The 21,623-nt window shown below is 44.8% G+C and overlaps 1 protein-coding gene across 4 annotated transcripts in view; it reads left to right on the forward strand.

Moving 5' to 3' along the window:
- Positions 1 to 21,623, forward strand: part of dclk1a (doublecortin-like kinase 1a) — a 161,645-nt gene that overhangs the window by 81,687 nt on the left and 58,335 nt on the right. For 2 of the 4 annotated variants that reach the window (XM_055636827.1, XM_055636826.1), the window contains exon 6: positions 20,805 to 20,899. In XM_055636827.1, the coding sequence (XP_055492802.1) occupies positions 20,805 to 20,899 (95 nt within the window). Of the gene's footprint in view, positions 1 to 12,983; positions 13,146 to 17,421; positions 17,609 to 20,804; positions 20,900 to 21,623 lie in introns of those variants that run through there. The other 2 variants (XM_055636828.1, XM_055636829.1) reach the window with 2 other exon arrangements.

Below are 21,623 nucleotides of genomic sequence, written 5' to 3' on the forward strand. Positions count from 1 at the left end.
TCCAAAATGCCACCTCAAACAGGATCCCAACACTAGTCACATAGAAACATAGAAACATAGAAATTAGGTGCAGGAGTAGGCCATTCGGCCCTCCGAGCCTGCACCGCCATTCAATATGATCATGGCTGATCATCCAACTCAGTATCCCGTACCTGCCTTCTCTCCATACCCTTTGATCCCCTTAGCCACAAGGGCCACATCTAACTTCCTCTTAAATATAGCCAATGAACTGGCCTCGACTACCCTCTGTGGCAGAGAGTTCCAGAGATGCACCACTCTGTGTGTGAAAAAAGTTCTTCTCATCTCGGTTTTAAAGGATTTCCCCCTTATCCTTAAGCTGTGACCCCTTGTCCTGGACTTCCCCAACATCGGGAGCAATCTTCCTGCATCTAGCCTGTCCAACCCCTTAAGAATTTTGTAAGTTTCTATAAGATCCCCTCTCAATCTCCTAAATTCTAGAGAGTATAAACCAAGTCTATCCAGTCTTTCTTCATAAGACAGTCCTGACATCCCAGGAATTAGTCTGGTGAACCTTCTCTGCACTCCCTCTATGGCAATAATGTCCTTCCTCAGATTTGGAGACCAAAACTGTACGCAATACTCCAGGTGTGGTCTCACCAAGACCCTGTACAACTGCAGTAGAACCTCCCTGTTCCTATACTCAAATCCTTTTGCTATGAAAGCTAACATACCATTCGCTTTCTTCACTGCCTGCTGCACCTGCATGCCTACTTTCAATGACTGGTGTACCATGACACCCAGGTCTCGCTGCATCTCCCCTTTTCCTAGTCGGCCACCATTTAGATAATAGTCTGCTTTCCTGTTTTTGCACAAAAATGGATAACCTCACATTTATCCACATTATACTGCATCTGCCAAACATTTGCCCACTCGCCCAGCCTATCCAAGTCACCTTGCAGTCTCCTAGCATCTTCCTCACAGCTAACACTGCCCCCCAGCTTAGTGTCATCCGCAAACTTGGAGATATTGCCTTCAATTCCCTCATCCAGATCATTAATATGTATTGTAAATAGCTGGGGTCCCAGCACTGAGCCTTGCTGTACCCCACTAGTCACTTCCTGCCATTGTGAAAAGGACCCGTTTACTCCTACTCTTTGCTTCCTGTTTGCCAGCCAGCTCTCTATCCACATCAATATTGAACCTCCAATGCCGTGTACTTTAAGTTTGTATACTAATCTCTTATGTGGGACCTTGTCGAAAGCCTTCTGGAAGTCCAGATACACCACATCCACTGATTCTCCCCTATCCACGCTACTAGTTACATCCTCGAAAAATTCTATAAGATTCGTCAGACATGATTTACCTTTCGTAAATCCATGCTGACTTTGTCCAATGATTTCACCACTTTCCAAATGTGCTGCTATCCCATCTTTAATAACTGACTCTAGCAGTTTCCCCACTACCGATGTTAGACTAACTGGTCTGTAATTCCCCGTTTTCTCTCTCTCCCTCCCTTCTTAAAAGGTGGGGTTACGTTTGCTACCCGCCAATCCTCAGGAACTACTCCAGAGTCTAAAGAGTTTTGAAAGATTATTACTAATGCATCCACTATATCTGGAGCTACTTCCTTAAGTACTCTGGGATGCAGCCTATCTGGCCCTGGGGATTTATCGGCCTTTAATCCATTCAATTTACCCAACACCATTTCCCGGCTAACCTGGATTTCACTCAATTCCTCCAACTCCTTTGACCCGCGGTCCCCTGCTATTTCCGGCAGATTATTTATGTCTTCCTTAGTGAAGATGGAACCAAAGTTGTTATTCAATTGGTCCGCCATATCCTTGTTCCCCATGATCAACTCACCTGTTTCTGACTGCAAGGGACCTACATTTGTTTTAACTAATCTCTTTCTTCCCATCTCCACCACTTTCTGCCTTCCGCAAAGACCGCTCCCTCCGATACTCCCTGGTTAACTTATCCCTTCCCACCCAAATCATCCCCTCCCCAGGTACCTTCCCCTGCAACCACAGAAAATGCAACACCTGTCCCTATACCTCCTCCCTCGACTCTGTCCAGGGACCCCAACAGCCCTTTCAGGTTGGGCAGAGGTTCATTTGCATCTCCTCCAACATCTACTGTATCCGTTGTTCAAGATGTGGACTCTTATTCATCAGCTCTATCTCCAGGTAGCCCCGGCATTCCATCTCTCTCTCCCTCTCCCACCCAAGTCGCACTAGCATCTCGTTTTCACCCAACTAACAGCTAACAATGGTCTGTTTCTTTTACCATCGTTACTTTTTTGCATATCTTTCATTCATTGTTCTTTATCTCTCTACATCTCTACATTGCTCATTGTCTATATCTCTTGTTTCCCTTATCCCTAACCAGTCTGAAGAAGGGTCTCAACCCGAAACGTCACCAATTCCTTCTCTCCAGAGATGCTGCCTGTCCCACGGAGTTACTCCAGCTTTTTGTGTCTACATCTTCATTGTTAAAATGTTTCTTTGTTATTGGAGTCATAGTTGGCACAGAAACAGATTCCTTTGTCTTCCACTCCCATGCGGACATCGTGTCCTTCCACACCAACCCTATTTGCCTGCATTCAAGTGGCTATCTAGATGGAACAAACATAGTTGTTGTATCTGATTCCACTAGCCCCTCTGGCAGCGCATTACGGATATCAACCCCTCTTTCTGTGCAAAGCAAAACTTGCCCCAACCTTTCGGGAAAACTTTCCATAATCATTGCCTGAGAAATGTTACTGGGAGAGAAGGGAGCATCTCTGGAAACTTGTTTCCTTGGTCAAGGAAGCCTTTTAGTTTAGTTTAGTTTAGCTTATTGATACGTGTACTGAGTTGCATGCTATCCATCAGCAGAAATCAAGCCATCCACAGTGTACAGACACATGATGAAGGGAATAATGTTTAATGCAAGATAAACTCCAGTAAAATCTGATCAAAGTTAGTCCAAGGGTCCCCAATAAGTTAGGTAATAGCTTAGTAGTTTGGCATCAGAATCAGGTCAGTAAAACCTGTACAAGGTTGGATGCTGAACTAGAGAAGATTAGTACATGTTGGAGGGCAGTGGTCTAGGTTTGAGTGGTCTCAGCTCCAGATTCCTCAAGAGTTTAATTGTTAAATGTGCTGACAATGGAACAATGAAATTCTTCCTTGCAGCACTATAACAGGTCTGTGAGCACAATAGACACAGATAATATATAAGTAAAAATTCACTAAATTAACAATCACAACAATAGTGCAAAAGAAACCCTCAAAGTTCTTAATGCAATCAAAGACAGTTCATAGCTGAGGTTAGTGTTGTGCAATATTCAAGAGCCTGATGGTTGCTGGGAAGAAGCTGTTCTTGAACCTGGAGACCACGGTTTTCAGTTTATTTTAGTTCTGAGTTACAGCATGAAAACAGGCACTTCTGCCCACCGAGCCCACACCAACCATCACCCGTTCTCACTCATTCGATGCTATCCCACTTTCTCATCTGCTCCCGAGATATTAGGGGCAATTTACAGAGGCCAATTAACTTACAAACCCTCACGTCTTTGGGATGTGGGAGGAAACCGGAGCACCTGGTGGAAACCCATGCAGTCACAGGGAGAATGTGCAAAACCCACACAGACGTAACCTGAGGTTGCGATCAAACCCGAGTCTCTGATGCTGAGGCAGTAGCTCTACCCGCTGCATCTTTGAGGCCTAATAAAAGTATTACAGTTCCTTTGTGCAGTAGAAAATTATTTTTGAGGTGGAATGTTACCGGCTAGGCAGCTAGAGCTGTATAGTATGGAAAGGCCCTTCGGCCCAACCTGTCCATTCTAAAGAAGTTCTTTGCAATGCCATGAGTCCTTAAAGGGTCGGGAATTCCGCAAGGGTCGGTGCTGGGGCCACCACTCTTCACATTGTATATTAATGATTTGGACAAAGGGATTGAAGGCTTTGTGGCAAGGTTTGCGGATGATACAAAAATAGGTGGAGGGGCAGGAGAGTGGAGAAAACAGGGACTCTACAAAGACTAGGACAGGTTGGGATAGTGGGCAGAGATGTGGCAGATGGAATATAGTGTAGCAAAGTGTGCAGTCATGTATTTTGGTAATAGGAATAAAGGCATAGTCTATTTTCTAAATGGGTTGAGAATCCAAAAATCGGAGGTGCAATGGGACTTGGGAGTGCTTGTGCAGGATTCCCAAAAAGTTAATCTGCAAGTCGAATCGGTAGTAAAGAAAGCAAACTCAATGCTAGCATTTATTTCAAGAGGGCTTGTATACAAAAACAGGGAAGTAATGTTGAGGCTCTATAAGGAGCTGGTAAGGCCGCATTTGGAATATTGTGAGCAATTTTGGGCACCATATCTGAGGAAGGATGTGCTCGCTCTGGAGAGGGTCCAGAGGAGGTTTACATGAGTAGCACTGGGCCTGTACTCGCTGTAGTTTAGAAGAATGAGGGGGAACCTCATTGAAACATACAGAATGGTGAAAGCCAATAAGATAGAGTGGATGTGGAGAGGATGTATCCAGTAGTGGGATAATCTAGGACTAGAGGTCATAACCTCAAAATTAAAAAACGTTCTTTTAGGAAGGAGATGAGGAGAAATGTCTTCAGTTAGAGGGTGGTGAATCTGTGGAATTCTTTGCCACAAAATGCTGTGGATGCCAGGTCAGTGGATATTTTTGAGGCAGAGATAGATAGATTCTTGATTAGTAGGGGTGTCAGAGGTTATGGGGAGAAGACAGGAGAATGTGGTAAGGAGGGAGAGATAGATCAGCCATGATTGAATGGCGGAGTAGACTTGATGGGGCGAATGGCCTAATTCTCCTCTCAATGCAAGGAGTATTTCTCAATGCAAGGAGTATTCGTAATAAGGTGGATGAGTTGAACGTGCAGATAGCCATTAATGATTATGATATAGTTGGGATCACGGAGACATGGCTCCAGGGTGACCAAGGCTGGGAGCTGAACATCCAGGGATATTCAATATTCAGGAGGGATAGAGAGAAAGGAGAAGGAGGTGGGGTAGCATTGCTGGTTAGAGAGGAGATTAACGCAATGGAAAGGAAGGACATTAGTTTGGAGGATGTGGAATCGGTATGGGTAGAGCTGCGAAACACTAAGGGGCAGAAAACGCTGGTGGGTGTTGTGTACAGGCCACCTAACAGTAGTAGTGAAGTTGGAGATGGTATCAAACAGGAAATTAGAAATGCGTGCGACAAAGGCAAAACAGTTATAATGGGTGACTTCAATCTACATAAATATTGGGTGAATCAAATTGGCAGGGGTGCTGAGCAAGAGGATTTCTTGGAATGTATGCGGGATAGTTATCTAAATCAACATGTAGAGGAACCAACGAGAGAGCAGGCTATTTTAGACTGGGTATTGAGTAATGAGGAAGGGTTAGTTAGCAGTCTTGTTGTACGTGCCCCCTTGGGCAAGAGTGACCATAATATGGTTGAGTTCTTCATTAGGATGGAAAGTGACATTGTTAATTCAGAAACAATGGTTCTGAACTTAAAGAAAGGTAACTTTGAGGGTATGAGACATGAATTGGCCAAGATTGATAGGCAATTAATTCTAAAAGGGTTGAAGGTGGATATGCAATGGAAGACATTTAAAGACTGCATGGATGAACTACAAAAATTGTTCATCCCAGTTTGGCAAAAGAATAAATCAGGGAAGGTAGCGCATCCGTGGATAACAAGGGAAATCAGGGATAGTATCAAAGCGAAGGATGATGCGTACAAATTAGCCAGAAAAAGCAGCATACCAGAGGACTGGGAGAAATTCAGAGACCAGCAGAGGAGGACAAAGGGCTTAATTAGGAAAGGAAAAATAGATTATGAAAGAAAACTGGCAGGGAACATAAAAACTGACTGCAAAGATTTTTATAGATATGTGAAAAGAAAGAGATTATTTAAAACAAATGTAGGTCCCTTGCAGTCAGAAACAGGTGAGTTGATCATGGGGAACAAGGATATGGCGGACCAATTGAATAGCTACTTTGGTTCCGTCTTCACTAAGGAAGACATAAATAATCTGCCGGAAATAGCAGGGGACCGCTGGTCAAAGGAGTTAGAGGAATTGAGTGAAATACAGGTTAGTCTGGAACTGGTGTTGGGTAAATTGAATGGATTAAAGGCCGATAAATCCCCAGGGCCAGATAGGCTGCATCCCAGAGTACTTAAGGAAGTAGCTCCAGAAATAGTGGATGCATTAGTAATAATCTTTCAAAACTCTTTAGATTCTGGAGTAGTTCCTGAGGATTGGCGGGTAGCAAACGTAACCCCACTTTTTAAGAAGGGAGGGAGAGAGAAAACGGGGAATTACAGACCAGTTAGTCTAACATCGGTAGTGGGGAAACTGCTAGAGTCAGTTATTAAAGATGGGATAGAGGCACATTTGGAAAGTGGTGAAATCATTGGACAAAGTCAGCATGGATTTACGAAAGGTAAATCATGTCTGACGAATCTTATAGAATTTTTCGAGGATGTAACTAGTAGCATGGATAGGGGAGAACCAGTGGATGTGGTGTATCTGGACTTCCAGAAGGCTTTCGACAAGATCCCACATAAGAGATTAGTATACAAACTTAAAGCACACGGCATTGGGGGTTCAGTGTTGATGTGGATAGAGAACTGGCTGGCAAACAGGAAGCAAAGAGTAGGAGTAAACGGGTCCTTTTCACAATGGCGGGCAGTGACTAGTGGGGTACCGCAAGGCTCAGTGCTGGGACCCCAGCTATTTACAATATATATTAATGATCTGGATGAGGGAATTGAGGCAATATCTCCAAGTTTGCGGATGACACTAAGCTGGGGGTCAATGTTAGCTGTGAGGAGGATGCTAGGAGACTGCAAGGTGACTTGGATAGGCTGGGTGAGTGGGCAAATGTTTGGCTGATGCAGTATAATGTGGATAAATGTGAGGTTATCCATTTTGGTGGCAAAAACAGGTAAGCAGACTATTATCTAAATGGTGGCCAATTAGGAAAAGGGGAGATGCAGCGAGACCTGTCATGGTACACCATTCATTGAAGTCAAGTCAAGTCAAGTCAAGTTTATGAAGGCATTCATATGAAAGTAGGCATTCTGAAGTCTGAAGAAGGGTTTCGGCCCGAAACGTTGCCTATTTCCTTCATTCGATAGATGCTGCTGCACCCGCTGAGTTTCTTTCCAACTTTTTTGTGTACCTTCGATTCTCCAGCATCTGCAGTTCCTTCTTAAACATTGAAAGTAGGCATGCAGGTGCAGCAGGCAGTGAAGAAAGCGAATGGTATGTTAGCTTTCATAGCAAAAGGATTTGAGTATAGGAGCAGGGAGGTTCTACTACAGGGTCTTGGTGAGACCACACCTGTATTGCGTACAGGTTTGGTCTCCAAATCTGAGGAAGGACATTATTGCCCTAGAGGGAGTGCAGAGACGGTTCACCAGACTGATTCCTGGGATGTCAGGACTGTCTTATGAAGAAGGACTGGATAGACTTGGTTTATACGCTTGAGAATGTAGGAGATTGAGAGGGGATATTATAGAAAATTACAAAAATCTTAAGGGGTTGGACAGGCTAGATGCAGGAAGATTCCTCACGATGTTGGGGAAGTCCAGGACAATGGGTCACAGCTTAAGGATAAGGGGAAAATCCTTTAAGACCGAGATGAGAAAAACTTTTTTTCACACAGAGAGTGGTGAATCTGGAACTCTCTGCCACAGAGGGTAGTTGAGGCCAGTTCATTAGCTATATTTAAGAGGGAATTAGATGTGGCCCTTGTGGCTAAGGGGATCAGAGGGTATGGAGAGAAGGCAGGTACGGGATACTGAGTTGGATGATCAGCCATGGTCATATTGAATGGCGGTGTAGGCTCGAAGGGCCGAATGGCCTACTCCTGCACCTAATTTCTGTTTCTATGTTTACTCCTATTCCTTATGACCTTATGACCATCACTTTTTTCTCATTCTTTGTACTTGTACCATGCCCCTTTCTATAGTTAGTGGGTTTTTTTCACTCATTATTTGTTTAACACTGACTGCTTATAATTTAACTCAAATAAGTTTAGTTCAAGGCACATGGAGTTCAGGAGATACAGCAAGAGGCATAGAGTTGTTGGATCCACACTCCATTCCAGTGGGAGGTTTTTTGTTTGTGAACTTTATATTTTTTAAATCATTATCTTATTTTTCAGGGAAGTTTGGAGCAGTTGTTGTACTAATTTTGAAGTGGTTGATCGTAGATTTTTGGAATATAATTGATCAAAAGTACACAAATTGCTGGAGTAACTCAGCGGTTCAGGCAGCATCCGTGGAGAATATGGATAGGCGACGTTTTGGGTCGGGACCCTTCTTCAGACTGATTGTAGTGGGGGTGGGGAAGGATAAAGCTGGAAGATCTACAGCCAATCTGAAGAAAGATCCTGACCCAAAACGTCATCTATCATGTTCTCCAGATATGCGGCCTGACCATCTGAGTCTTTGAAACTTAATTGTCATAAAGTAATTGGAAATGTAAACAACGAAGATAATTCTGATATTTCCAGATCAACATTGACATCAGTCATAGAACAGTGCAGCACAAGAACAGACCCTTCGGCCACAATTTCTGTGTCGAACATGATGCCATATTTGCACTAACCCAAATAGTCACCTATCCATTTTCTCCAGAGATGCTGCCTGTCCCGTGTTAGTTACCCCAGCACTCTGTGTCTTTGTGAACACAAAATATCTGAAGGACTAATCTAGTAAATTAGCTGCTGCAATACAACGTCAACAAAAGCCGATGTGTACCCCCTATAACCTAATTTTTAATTACACGGGTGGAATCAATTCCTGGAGCCAGTCTAAAGCAGTGCAATCACATCCTGGCTTGTTACTTAATCCGAGTGTTAATATTGGAGCAGTGACCAGCCCAGCCTGTCATTCCCAAACCGTAGGCCAAAGTGGTCATAGTTTAACAACAGGAATTAATTACTTTTTTTAGTAGTAGATGAAGAGTGATAATTATTTTATTGATCTGCTAATTTGTAAAGTGAAGATTATCAACTGCACACTAATATAAATGAAGTAACTGGCCAACAGTAAATAGCTATGGATTTCACTTTCATCTTCTAACTTTTAAACCTCTAATTAAAAATCAATCATACGTCAGAATCAGACCCTTCGGCCCAACTCATCCATGCCGACCAAGATGTCCCATCTACACATCCCACCTGCCCGTGTTGGCACACATCCCTCTAAACTTAGCCTATCTATGTACCTCTCCATTCAATATGATCATGGCTGATCATCTAAAATCAGTACCCCGTTCCTGCTTTTTCCCCATATCCCTTGATTCCTCTAGCCCTAGGAGCTAAATCTAACTCTCTCTTGAAAACATTCAGTGAATTGGCCTCCATTGTCTTCTGTGGCAGAGAATTCCACGTTCTGTGAATTTAACAACATCCTTCCTTTGGCAGGGTGTTCAAAACTGAACACAATACTCCAAATGTAATCTCACCAACGTATTGTACAACTGTAACATAACGTCCCAACTTTTATGCTCAATACTCAAGAAGGCCAATATATCAAAGCCCTTCTTGACCACCCTATCCACAGGTGATGTCACTTCCATGGAACTATGTACTTGTAGTCCTAGATGCCCCTGCTCTACAACACTCCCCAGATCCTTGCCATTCACTGTGAATTCCTTGTTATATCTTTCCCATATTTTATGTAAGGAATTATTATATTAGCTGACAGCAGGGAAGCTGTGTGGCGTTGGTGCGTTGTGCATTGGGGAACGATGGGTAACTCACCCCACCATTTTCAACATATTGTGAAAGTTGGCAATATTTTCTTACAGCGCCAGAGACCTAGGTTCAATCCTGACTACGGGTGCTGTCTGCGTGGAGTTTGCACGTTCTCCCCGTGATCACGTGGATTTTCACTGGTTGCTCTTGTTTCCTCCCACATCCCAAAGACGTACAGGTTTATAGGTTAATTGACCAGTAAAATTGTAAATTGTCCCTAGTGTGTAGGATAGTGCTGGTGTACAGGGTGATCGCTGGTCAGCGCAGACCCAGAGGGCCAAAGGGTCCGTTTCCACACTTTATCTCTGCAGTCTAAAAGTCTGAAGTCGACATTTTTAGGAAACAATTCATGTTTTAATTTCCAGGATGTAAGCTTGCATTCAATTTTATTGGGACCCGGGTTCGATCCTGACCTAGGATGCTTTCTGTGTGCAATTTATACGTTCTCCCTGTGACCGCGTGGGTTTCCTCCCAGTGCTCTGGATTGCAACGGACTGTTTTCCTTGGAATGCCGGAAGTTGAGGGGAAGCCTGATAGAAGTATATAAAATTATGAGAGGCATAAATAGGATAGACAGTCAGAACCTTTTTCCCCAGGATGGAAATATCAAATACTAGATGACATAGCATTAAGGTGAGAGGGTGAAAGAAGGTTGAGGTTAAAGGAGATGTGCAAGTTTGTTTACACTGATAGAAACATAGAAACATAGAAAATAGGTACAGGAGTAGGTCATTCGGCCCATCGAGCCTGCACCGCCATTCAATATGATCATGGCTGATCATCCAACTCAGTATCCCATCCCTGCCTTCTCTCCATACCCCCTGATCCCTTTAGCCACAAGGGTCACATCTAACTCCCTCTTAAATATAGCCAATGAACAGGCCTCAACTACCTTCTGTGGCAGAGAATTCCACAGATTCACCACTCTCTGTGTAAAAAAATTATTTTTTCATCTCGGTCGTAAGACTTCCCTCTTATCCTTAAACTGTGACCCCTAGTTCTGGACTTCCCCAACATCGGGAATAATCTTCCTGCATCTAGCCAGTCCAACCCCTTAAGAATTTTGTAAGTTTTTATAAGATCCCCCCTCAATCTTCTATTGAGTACAAGCCAAGTCTATCCAGTCTTTCTTCATATGAAAGTCCTGCCATGGTGGTGAGTCCCTGAAATATGCTGCCAGGGGTGGTGGTGGAGGTAGATACGATAGTGGTCTTTAAGGTAAGCACATGAATATACAGGGAATGGAGGGATGTGGATCATGTGCAGGCAAATAAGAGATGATTTACAAAAAAATCTCAGTGGGTCAGGCTGCATCTCTGGAGAATGTGGATAGGTGACATCTTGGGTTAGAACCCTTCTGACAAGTGTTGGTCTTGGCATTATGTTTGGCACAGACACAGGTGGCACAGTGCTGTAGCAGTAGGGTTGCTGCCTTATAGCGCCAGAGACCAGGGTTCAATCCTGACTACGGGTGCTGTCTGTGTGGAGTTTGCACAATCCCCCAGTGACCATTTGGTTTTTCGGATGACACAAAGCTGGGTGACAGTGTGAGCTGCGAGGAGGATGCTATGAGGCTGCAGGGTGACTTGGACAGGTTGGGTGAGTGGGCAGATGTATGGCAGATGCAGTATAATGTTGATAAATGTGAGGTTATCCACTTTGGTGGCAAGACAAGAAGGCAATTTATTATCTGAAGGGTGTCAGATTAGGAAAAGGAGAAGTGCAACAAGACCTGGGTGTCCTTGTACATCAGTCACTTGAAGTAAGTATGTAGGTACAGCAGGCAGTGAAGAAAGCAAATGGCATGTTGGCCTTCATAGCGAGAGGATTTGAGTTTAAGAGCAAGGAGGTCCTACTGCAGTTGTACAGGGCCCTGGTGAGACCACACCTGGAGTATTGTGTGCAGTTTTGGTCTCCTTATTAGAGGAAGAACATTCTTGCTATTGAGGGAGTGCAGCGAAGGTTCACCAGGTTAATTCCCGAGATGGCAGGACTGAAATATGATGAAAGAATGGGTCAACTGGGCTTTTATTCACAGGTATTTAGATGGTTGAGAGGGGATCTTATAGAAACATTAAAAATTTCTTGAGAGATTGGACAGGCTAGATGCTGGAAAAATGTTCATAATGTTGGGGGAGTCCAGAACCAGGGGTCACAATTTAGGAATAAGGGGTAAGCCATTTAGGACTGAGATGAGGAAAAACTTTTTCACCCAGAGAGTTGTGAATTTGTGGAATTATCTGCTACAGAAGGCAGTGGAGGCCAATTCACTAGATGTTTTCAGAGTTAGATATAGCTCTTAGGGCTAATGGAATCAAGGGATATGGGGAGAAAGCTGGAATCAGCCATGATCATATTAAATGGCGGTGCTGGCTCGAAGGGCCGAATGGCCTAATCCTGCACCTATTTTCTATGTTTCTGTGTTTCTCTGGGTGCTCTGGTTTCCTCCCAAATCCCAAATACTTGCGGGTTAGTGGGCCTCTGTAAATTGCCCAGTGTATTGGATAGAACTAGTGTGAAAGGGGTGATTGCTGGTCGGTGCTGACTACGTGGGCTGAAGGGCTTGTTTCCATGCTGTATCTTTAAACTAAGCTAAATTAATTATGGGTTGAAGGGTCTGTTCCCATGATGTACTATTCTATGTTCTATGTATAGAGTTGGGGTGTCACATTTTGCAGACTGGTTTCTCACTTCACATATAAATGCAGTGAAGCTGTCTGACGCAGTCTTCTCCAAGCCAGTATAATTGTGCAGCAGTGAAGAGTAGGTGTCTGTGCAGACTTATGTACGTCACGGTTGCTATAGGAACTAACAGTGTAGCCTATAACACAGGAGAAAAGCGTTTTATGTAATGATAAGTCATCGGCAAATGGTATTGAATCAATGTTCCTTTTATGGGCATTCCGCCGAGTTACTTCCTACTAGTAAAGCTTACAAAACAAGGAACTGCAGGTGTCGTTTTTTCAAGGAAAGACACAATGTGCTGGAGTAACTCAGCAAACCCAGTTCTCTGTGGAAAATGGATAGGTGACCTTTTGGGTCGTGACCTTTCTTCAGATGGACAACAGGGGTGGGGGGGAAGAAAGCTGGAGGAGTGGAGGGCCAGTTTTCACTTGTAAACCTTACTCTTTGTGTTTTACCATTAGCTGACTCTCCTGTGAGTTCTTTGTGTCTCCATCTTGCAGCTCCACTGTGAATTCTCCTCAAGGTACACCCACTTTGAAGTTCTCCTCCTCTCTCTATAGGAAGTTCTCTGAGACCCTCTCTCACTGCTCCCCCTCTGTGATTCCTGCTGCTGTCACAGAATCATACAACACGGAAACTGGCTCCACTACTGACCAGCTGAGTTTCAAACCGCACTGGAAATATTCAGCAGATAAGGAGGCTGTTATGATTGAATAATGATGAAAAGTCACTAAAATGAAATATTAAATCTCTCTGTCTCTCTGCCTCTGCCTCTGCCACTGCCTCTCTGTCTGTCCGTCTTTTGGTCTTTCTCTTTCCGTCTTTCTCTGTCTCTCTCTGTCTCTCTTTCTGTCTCTCTTTCTGTCTCTCTTTGTGTCCCTCTTTCTGTCTCTCTCTCTGTGTCTCTCTCTCTTTCTGTCTCTCTCTCCTGGTCTCTCTCTGTTTCTCTATTTCCATCCCTCTCCGCCGCTCTCCGCCCCTCTTTGTGTCTCTGCATCTGTCTCTCGCGCTGCGAAGCAGCAACTCTACCACCTGTGCTGTCCTCTCACAAATACTTTTCGCGGACCTCTTTGCGGTCAGCTGTTGAAAAAAAATTAAAATACATTTACTGAAAAGTGTTGTTTCTTTCCACTCCAATTATTGAATTTAGAAAGCAAAGACAACTTTAGTTGCATTGCTGACAGCCACAGTTTAGTATGCATTCAGAAATGAAAGCAAATGACTATGTGAAAAGAGAATTGTGGGTCTGAATGACAATTGCTTCAAAGACCTCATGTTAATATAATTGTTGGTATAACCTTCAATATGAAGTACTGAACAGGAAGAGGCTTTCACATATTGGTGTTCTGCTTGGATTTTATTTAATGACTTGGGTTAAATAACATATTTTAGTTTAGTTTAGTTTAGAGATACAGTGCAGAAACAGGCCCTTCGACCCATCGAGTCCGCACCAACCAGCAATCCCCGCACATTAACACAAGCATACACACACTAGGGCCAATTTACGCATGTACCAAATATATAAACTCAAGAGAATACCCTACAAACCTGCACGTCTGGAGTATGGGAGGAAACCGAAGATCTCTGAGAAAACCCACGCAGCCATGGGGAGAACATACAACCTCTGCACAAACAGAACCCGGTCAGGTTCAAACCTGGGTGTCTGGTGCTGCAAGCGCCGTAAGGCAGCAACTCTACTCATGCCGACCAAAATACATTCCTACAGTTAGATAGATAACCTTTATTGTCATTCAGACCGAAGTCTGAACGTAATTTCGTGCCTGCAGTCATACATACAATACAATAAAAAACAGCAATAAACACATATTAACATCCACCACAGTGAGTCCGCCTAGCACCTCCTCACTGTGATGGAGGCAAAAGTCTTAGGTCTGCAGTCTCTTCCCACCTCTTCTCCCTCTGCGCTGAGATGATACCCCACCGGGCAATGTTAAAAACAGTCCCGCGGCTTACCGCGCCCCGGGGTGGTCGAAGCTGCCGCCCACCAGTCCTGCTGACGCAGCCGCTGGATCAGGTCACCGCCACCAGAACGCCGTGCCAGCCACCGGACCACCGTTCCAGCCCCGAGCCGGATCGCCCTCACGTGAGTACCGTTACCGTCTCAGCCTCGCGCCAGGCCGCCCCGACATGGATGCCGTACCTCCCTCGGGCTGGGCCGCCCCGACATGGACGCCGTATCTCTCTCGGGCTGGGCCGCCCCGACATGGGCGCCGCTCCTCCCTCGGGCTGGGAGCGCCGTACCTCCCCGAGCTCTGCCACTACGACGGGAGCACCATTCCTCCCTCGTGCTCGCCGCCCTCACGGGAGCGTCACAGCCCCTCACGGAAGCACTGTTCCAGCCCGAGCCGGACCGCCCTCAGGGGAGCGAGCTCAGGGCGAGTCCTGGCGGGCTCTGCCTCCTGAGCCTCGAGGTCGCCAGCTCCGCCATTAGGCCTCAGCGCAGACGGAGGCAGAGAAGGGGAATACGAGAAGGGGAATACGACAAAACTAGACTAACCAAAACGAAAAAACAACACAAAAAAGCAAAAACAAACGGGACTGCAGGTGAGCCGCTGCTGCCAGTTAATACCGCACAAGATACATTCAGGACTTTGTAGAGATGCTAATCTCACTATAAGCCTAGCAAGGCTCCCTGTGAAAGGATGAAGCAATTATACATGTGTGACTGGTGAGACGCCAAACACAATGTCAGGTGCGTGTGCACAAAAGATGATGGAAAATGGTTCCTTGTAATACCACGCATTGATTAAAAAAATACAATGAAACGGACGGATTTGAAAAGAATTGGCTCTTTGGAAGATTACATTTCCATAAGGCCTCATGACATCAATCATTGTTTCTATTCCAAGCTTAAAAATATCGACCAACATAGAAGTAAGATTCACCTTGTAAGATAATTCTTTACTCAAAATGAAGATAGACACAAAATGCTGTAGTAACTCAGCGGGACAAGCAGCATCTCTGGAGAGAAGGAATGGGTGACGTTTCGTGTCAAGACCCTTCCACAATTTAGGAAGAGGTATATGGCTAGATGATTAGATTGACAAAAATACAAAGATATTGAGTTTAGTTTATTGTTACGTGTATTGAGATACAGTGAAAAGCTTTTGCTCTGTGCTAACCAGTCAGCGGAAAGACAATACATGATTATAATCGAGCCATCCACAGTATACAGATGCATGATAAAGGGAATAACATGAATAACTTTTAGTGCAAGATAAAGTCCAGTAAAGTTCGATCAAAGATAGTCCGAGGGTTGCCAATGAGGAAGATAGTAGCTCAGGATTGCTCTCCAGTTGTTGGTGGATGATTTGGTTGCATGATAACAGCTGGGAAGAAATTAATTTTCTTAGGTTGAACTTTCTGTCCTGGGCCTCCTCCATTTTCAGAGTGAGCCCACATGCAAATGGAGGAACAGCATCTTATTCTGCTTCGGTAGCTTGCAACCCAACTGTATGAACATTGAGTGAAGGAAGGAACTGGAGATGTAGGTTTATACCAAATATATACACAAAATGCTGGAGTAACTCAGTATGGCATGCAGCATCTCTGGAGAAGGGTCGGGAAGAAGGGTTCTGACCCAAAGCGCCACCTATTCCTTTTCCCCAGAGATGCTGCCTGACCTTCTGAGTTCCTCCAGCATTTTGTGTCTATCTCCGGTATGAACATTAAATTCTCCAATGTTAGGTAACAAATCTTTCCCACTCATTTTTCTGTGATCCCCTCCTCCCTCCCAATCCTAGTGTGCACCCATTTCTCCCACTCTCCCACTCCATTTCCCCCTCTTCCCATCCCCTTCTATTTATATCCCTCCCTCCAAGCTTTATATTTCACTCGTCCTCTTCTCTCCTTATCTGGCACCATTTTGTCTCGTTTTCACTTTCAGCCTTTGTCACTTACTCCACCCATCTGCCATTCACTCCCCTCACCTGTATCTACCTATCACGCCAGACTTTGTTCTGCTCCCACCTCTCTTTTTCAGCTTTCTTCCCCCCAGCAAAAATGTTGTTTGTCCTTTCCCTCTACAGATGTTGCCTGATCCGCTGAGTTCCTCCAGCACTTTGTGTGTGTGTGTGGTATTTTTGTAAACCAGCATCTGCAGTTCCCTTTGTCTCATTATATTGTATTCTACTTCATAGATTCAGTTCCCTTGACTTTAGTAGAACTGAATTGTAGAATCGGTGCAAAGTTTACTGTCCATGTGCGATATGTCCAAAGCCATAAACAAATGACTAATCCCATGATGAAATGCAAGTGAAACTGATTGTTTTTTTGTTGGTTATCTGCACTTGGTTTAGCTTGTTTTTTGGATTAATCATTACTGAGGCGTAGTTCTGGGGATCTGTTGCTTTTTCTTTAGAGTCATAGAGTTATACAGTGTGGAAACAGGCCCTTCAGCCCAACTTGTCCACACCAACCAACACTTCCCATCTACACTTGTCCCATCTGCCTGCTTTTGGCCCATATCCCTCTAAACTGGCCCTATCCATGTACCTGTCTAAATGTTTATTAGACAGGCGATAGATAGTACCTGATTCAACTACCTCCTCTGGCAAAATGTTCCATACACCCACCACCCTTTGCGTGAAAAATATACTTCTCAGATTCCTATTAAATCTATCCCCTTTCACCTTAAACCTATGCCCTAAACGAACGGTAACCTAAATAACCTGAAACCCAGTGGTTCAAGTAACATGGTTACATGCCAGCATTGATCTGATTTAAAAGCCGTTGACAAGTAACGTGAAGTAAAATTGTGGATGACTCATGTGCCATGGGATGGATGTTAGATGAATCATGCATTTGTATCCTAAGTTATTTTATTTTTCATTTGTATTATCAAAGAGGGGAAGCATGGCTTAATCTACTGGTGCTTGGGGTTGTTTTAATTGACAACGATGATGCAGCCCTAAGCAGCCAACTGAACCACCCACTCCCAAATCACAGACGTCAGTCTTGCGCACTTGCCTGTGAGAGCTGCCTCTTGCTCAGCGATTGCTGTGAGCAGGGGCTTCAGCTGAGAGGCTGTATCCCAGCAGCTTTGCTTCATTCCACTTGTCCCTCTCACCTGAAGCCTCGTACAGTCAGCGCTGAGTCTCTCAACATCGCAGGGGAAGGTGTTTCATGTGTTGAACATTAGCTGTCGTAATGAAGTACACTGAGGGTAGGTAAATGGAGCATTCTCATCATAAAATGTATTACACTTTAACAAGTCACCGATCTTGTGTAAATGTTTGTGTATTATTCTACAGTGACCAAATATTCTTTTACTTTAAAATGGCTAGAGTAAACCAAGTCATGTTAATTCCACACATTTTATTTATCTGAATTCTGTTTCCTTGTTCCTCTGGCAAGTCACAATGTTATATTTATATACCCAACAATAAAGACATTGGATTCTCTAGTTTTAAGTAATGCCTCAGTTACCCCCCTCTCTCTGTCACCGTGCACCCCCCCTTCCCACCATCGCACACCCATTTCACCTGCTATCCCACTCCTCTCCTCCCCCACCCATATCCTTCCCTCCAGCTTTACCTTCCTCTCCTCCTCTTCTCACCTGATCTGACGCCCTTTTGTCTCCTTTTCTCCTCCAGCCTTTGTCACTTACTCCACTCGTTTATCAATCACCCCCCTCGCCTGAATCCATAAATCACTTAGAGACACAAAGTGCTGGAATAACTCAGCAGGTCAGGCAGCAACTATAGAGATCTATGGAGAGACAGGCTTTGTCTTGGACCCGCCTCTGTTTTCTACATTTTGCCCCCTACTCCATCAGTCTGAAGAAGGGTCCAGTCCCTAAACATCATCTGTCCATTCCCTCCACAGATGCTGCATTCCTCCAGCACTTTGTATTTTGCTTGAAATTCCCCCATCTGCAGTTCCTTGTGTCTGAATAATATTTCAAAGTGTGCTTTTAAAAAAAAAATAACTTTCCTGATTTAGCACTTTTGTTGAATGTGGATAAGGTACTTGTGACCTTCAGGAATGTCAGGCAATTAGAAGTAGGCACAAGTCTGAAGAAGGGTCCCGACCCGAAATGTAACCTATTCATGTTCTCCAGAGATACTGCCTGACCCACTGAGGTACTTCAGCATTTCAGCATTCAGCATTTGCGCGGGTAATTATAAGACCAAAGAGCTGCAGATGCTGGAATCATTGGGGTTGTTGTATTGGTGCAGGGAGAGGGGGTTATAGGTACAAGGAGGGGGGTTTAGGTACAGAGAGGGGGGGTTTAGGTACAGAGAGGGGGGGTTTAGGTACCATGGAGAGGGGGGGGTTAGGTACAGAGAGGGGGGGGTTTAGGTACAGGGAGGGGGGGGTTTAGGTACAGGGAGGGGGGGGGTTTAGGTACAGGCAGGGGGGGTTTAGGTACAGAGAGGGGGGGTTTAGGTACAGAGAGGGGGGGGCTTTACCTTTAGGTACAGGGATCTGGGGGGGTTTTTCTCCTCCAGGGAGGGGGGGGTTTAGGTATCAGAGAGGGGGGGGTTTAGGTACAGGGAGGGGGGGTTTAGGTAGAGGGAGGGGGGTTTAGGTACAGAGAGGGGGTTTAGGTACAGAGAGGGGGGTTTAGGTACAGAGAGGGGGGGTTTAGGTACAGGGAGGGGGGTTTAGGTACAGAGAGGGGGTTTAGGTACAGAGAGGGGGGTTAGGATCAGAGAGGGGGGGTGGGTACAGAGAGGGGGGATAGGTACAGAGAGGGGGGTTAGGTACAGAGAGGGGGTTTAGGTACAGAGAGGGGGTTTAGGTACAGAGAGGGGGGGTTTAGGTACAGGGAGGGGGGTTTAGGTACAGAGAGGGGGGTTTCAGATACAGGAAGGTGGGGTTATAGGTTCAGGAAGGGGGGTGGGATGCAAGTACAGAGAGGTGGGGTTATAGGTACAGAGATTGTGCGGGGTTATAGGTACAGAGAGGGGTTATAGATATAGAGAGGGAGGATATTATGGGTACAGAGAGGGGGGCGGTTATAGGTACAGGGGGATTATAGGTACAGGGAGTAGAGCGGTAGAGTTCCTGCCTTAAAGATCTGGGTTCGATCCTCACGACGGGTGCTGTCTGTATGGAGTTTGTACATTCTCCCAGTGACCCCGTGGGTTGTCTTCGGGTGCTCTGGTTTCCTCCCACACTCAGAAGACGTACAGATTTGCAGGTTAATTGGCTTTGGTTAAATTGTAAATTGTCCCTAGTGTGTCGGATAGTGTTGGTGTATGGAGTGATCGATGGTCGGTGCGGACTCGGTGGGCCAAAGGGCCTGTTTCCGTGCTGTATCTCTAAAGTCCAATGTCACCCAAAGGATATACACGCTGACACAGGGAGAACTTGCAAACTCCACATAGACAGCACCTGAGGTCAGGAACGAACCCGGGTCTCTGGCGCTGTGAGGCAGTGCTGCTGTGCCACTCCTGTTGACTATGGAGTACTTATCCACAAGGGATTGTTGTACCCGGCCATTCCAATTCCCCCTTCACCAGTAACCTTCCATGACATAACATCTTTACTATCGCTTTCCATGGAAAACTTTCGCTGTTGGTGAAAATATGGACAGAAATATTGTAATTTTGTTGTGAATAAAATGAGAATTGTTTTACATATGTCATAAATGCCTCATCTCTGCAAAGCATCTGTTGTGATTCCTATCTTGAAAACATGTATTTGCTTGCGTCTACCATAAATAGTCAAGCTTGGCTCTGCAGAAGGGTCCCGACCTGAAACGTCACCTACCAATGTTCTCCAGAAATGTTGCCTGACCCGCTGAGTTACCGTAGCACTTTGTGTCTTTGTTTTGCAAACCAGTATCTGCAGTTCCATGTTTCTACAAGGTTGAGTTTTGTATCTGGTCAAGAGTCAAGTGTGTTTTATTATCATATTTCCCGAAACAGAACAATGAAATTCTTACTTGCTGCAGCACAGCAGATATGTAAACATCGTACTTTGTCAAACCCATAATAAATAACAACAAAAAATTCAGATTATGTAGATTTAAAAAAACTGACAATTAATGGACAATATCAGTGCAAAGTCAAAAACAATGTCCCCAAGTCTATGTAGTTCAATAGCCTGATGGTTGTTGGGAAGAAGTTGCTCCTGAACCTGCATATTACAATTTCCGGGCTCCTATAACTTCTTCTCAATGGCATAGGTGAAATGAGAATGCAAAATAAAGTTTTTCACTGTAGCTCGTTGCATGTGACAAAAACAAACCTAAACCTAAACCTACATTTGCTCTGGCAGCTCGTTCCAGATACCCAGCATCCACTGGATGTTTCCACTTGAGTTATATTTCCTGTGCATTGACTGCTGTATGGTGCGGTGTTCCACGTTTCCAGCTGCAGTAGTTCTGACATGGTTCCTTCTTCTTTCAGTGAACGGAGGACCAGGCAGCCAGCTTTCTACTCCACGCTCCACCAAGACACCAAGCCCATCGCCCACCAGTCCAGGCAGTCTACGCAAGCAGAAGGTGAGAGGATATATTCCAGTTACATATATGCCCGTATGTTGTTCAAAGTAATTGATCATCATATAAGACATAGGAGCAGAATTTGTTAATTTGCTCCATCGAGTCAGCTCCACCATTCAATCATGGCTGATCCATCTCTCATTCTCAACCCCATTCTCATGCCTTCTCCCTATAATGTTTGACATCCTTAATCATCAAGAACCTATCAAACTCTGCTGTAAAAATACCCAGTGACTTGGCCACCACAGCTTATGGATGAATGAATGAATTACAAACTAACTAATGAAACTAATGAATTCCAGAGATTCACCACTGACAAAATTCCTCATCTTCTCCATACTAAAGGTATGTCTTTTATTCTGAGGCTGTGCCCTCTGGTCCTAGGTCTCCCACTACTGGAAACATTCTCTCCACGTCCACTCCATCTATTCATCTTTCGTTATTCATATAGGTAACTTTACTAAAAAAATCTGATAGATTTTCAAAGGGAGTCATTAACTGGTGGCACAGTGGTGCGGCTGGTATAGCTGCTGCCTCACAGCGCCAGAGACCCGGGTTCGATCCTCACTTCAGGTGCTGTTCGTGTGGAATTTGCACATTCCCCCTGTGACTGCGTGGGTTTCCTCCAGGTGCTCCGTTTTCCTCCCACATCCCAAAGACGTGGGTTTGGAGATTAATTGGGCCTCTGTAAAATTGCCTCTAATGTGTATGGGAGTGAATGAGA

Source organism: Leucoraja erinacea, chromosome 6 (genome assembly GCF_028641065.1).
Source record: "Leucoraja erinacea ecotype New England chromosome 6, Leri_hhj_1, whole genome shotgun sequence".
NCBI lineage: Eukaryota > Metazoa > Chordata > Chondrichthyes > Rajiformes > Rajidae > Leucoraja > Leucoraja erinaceus.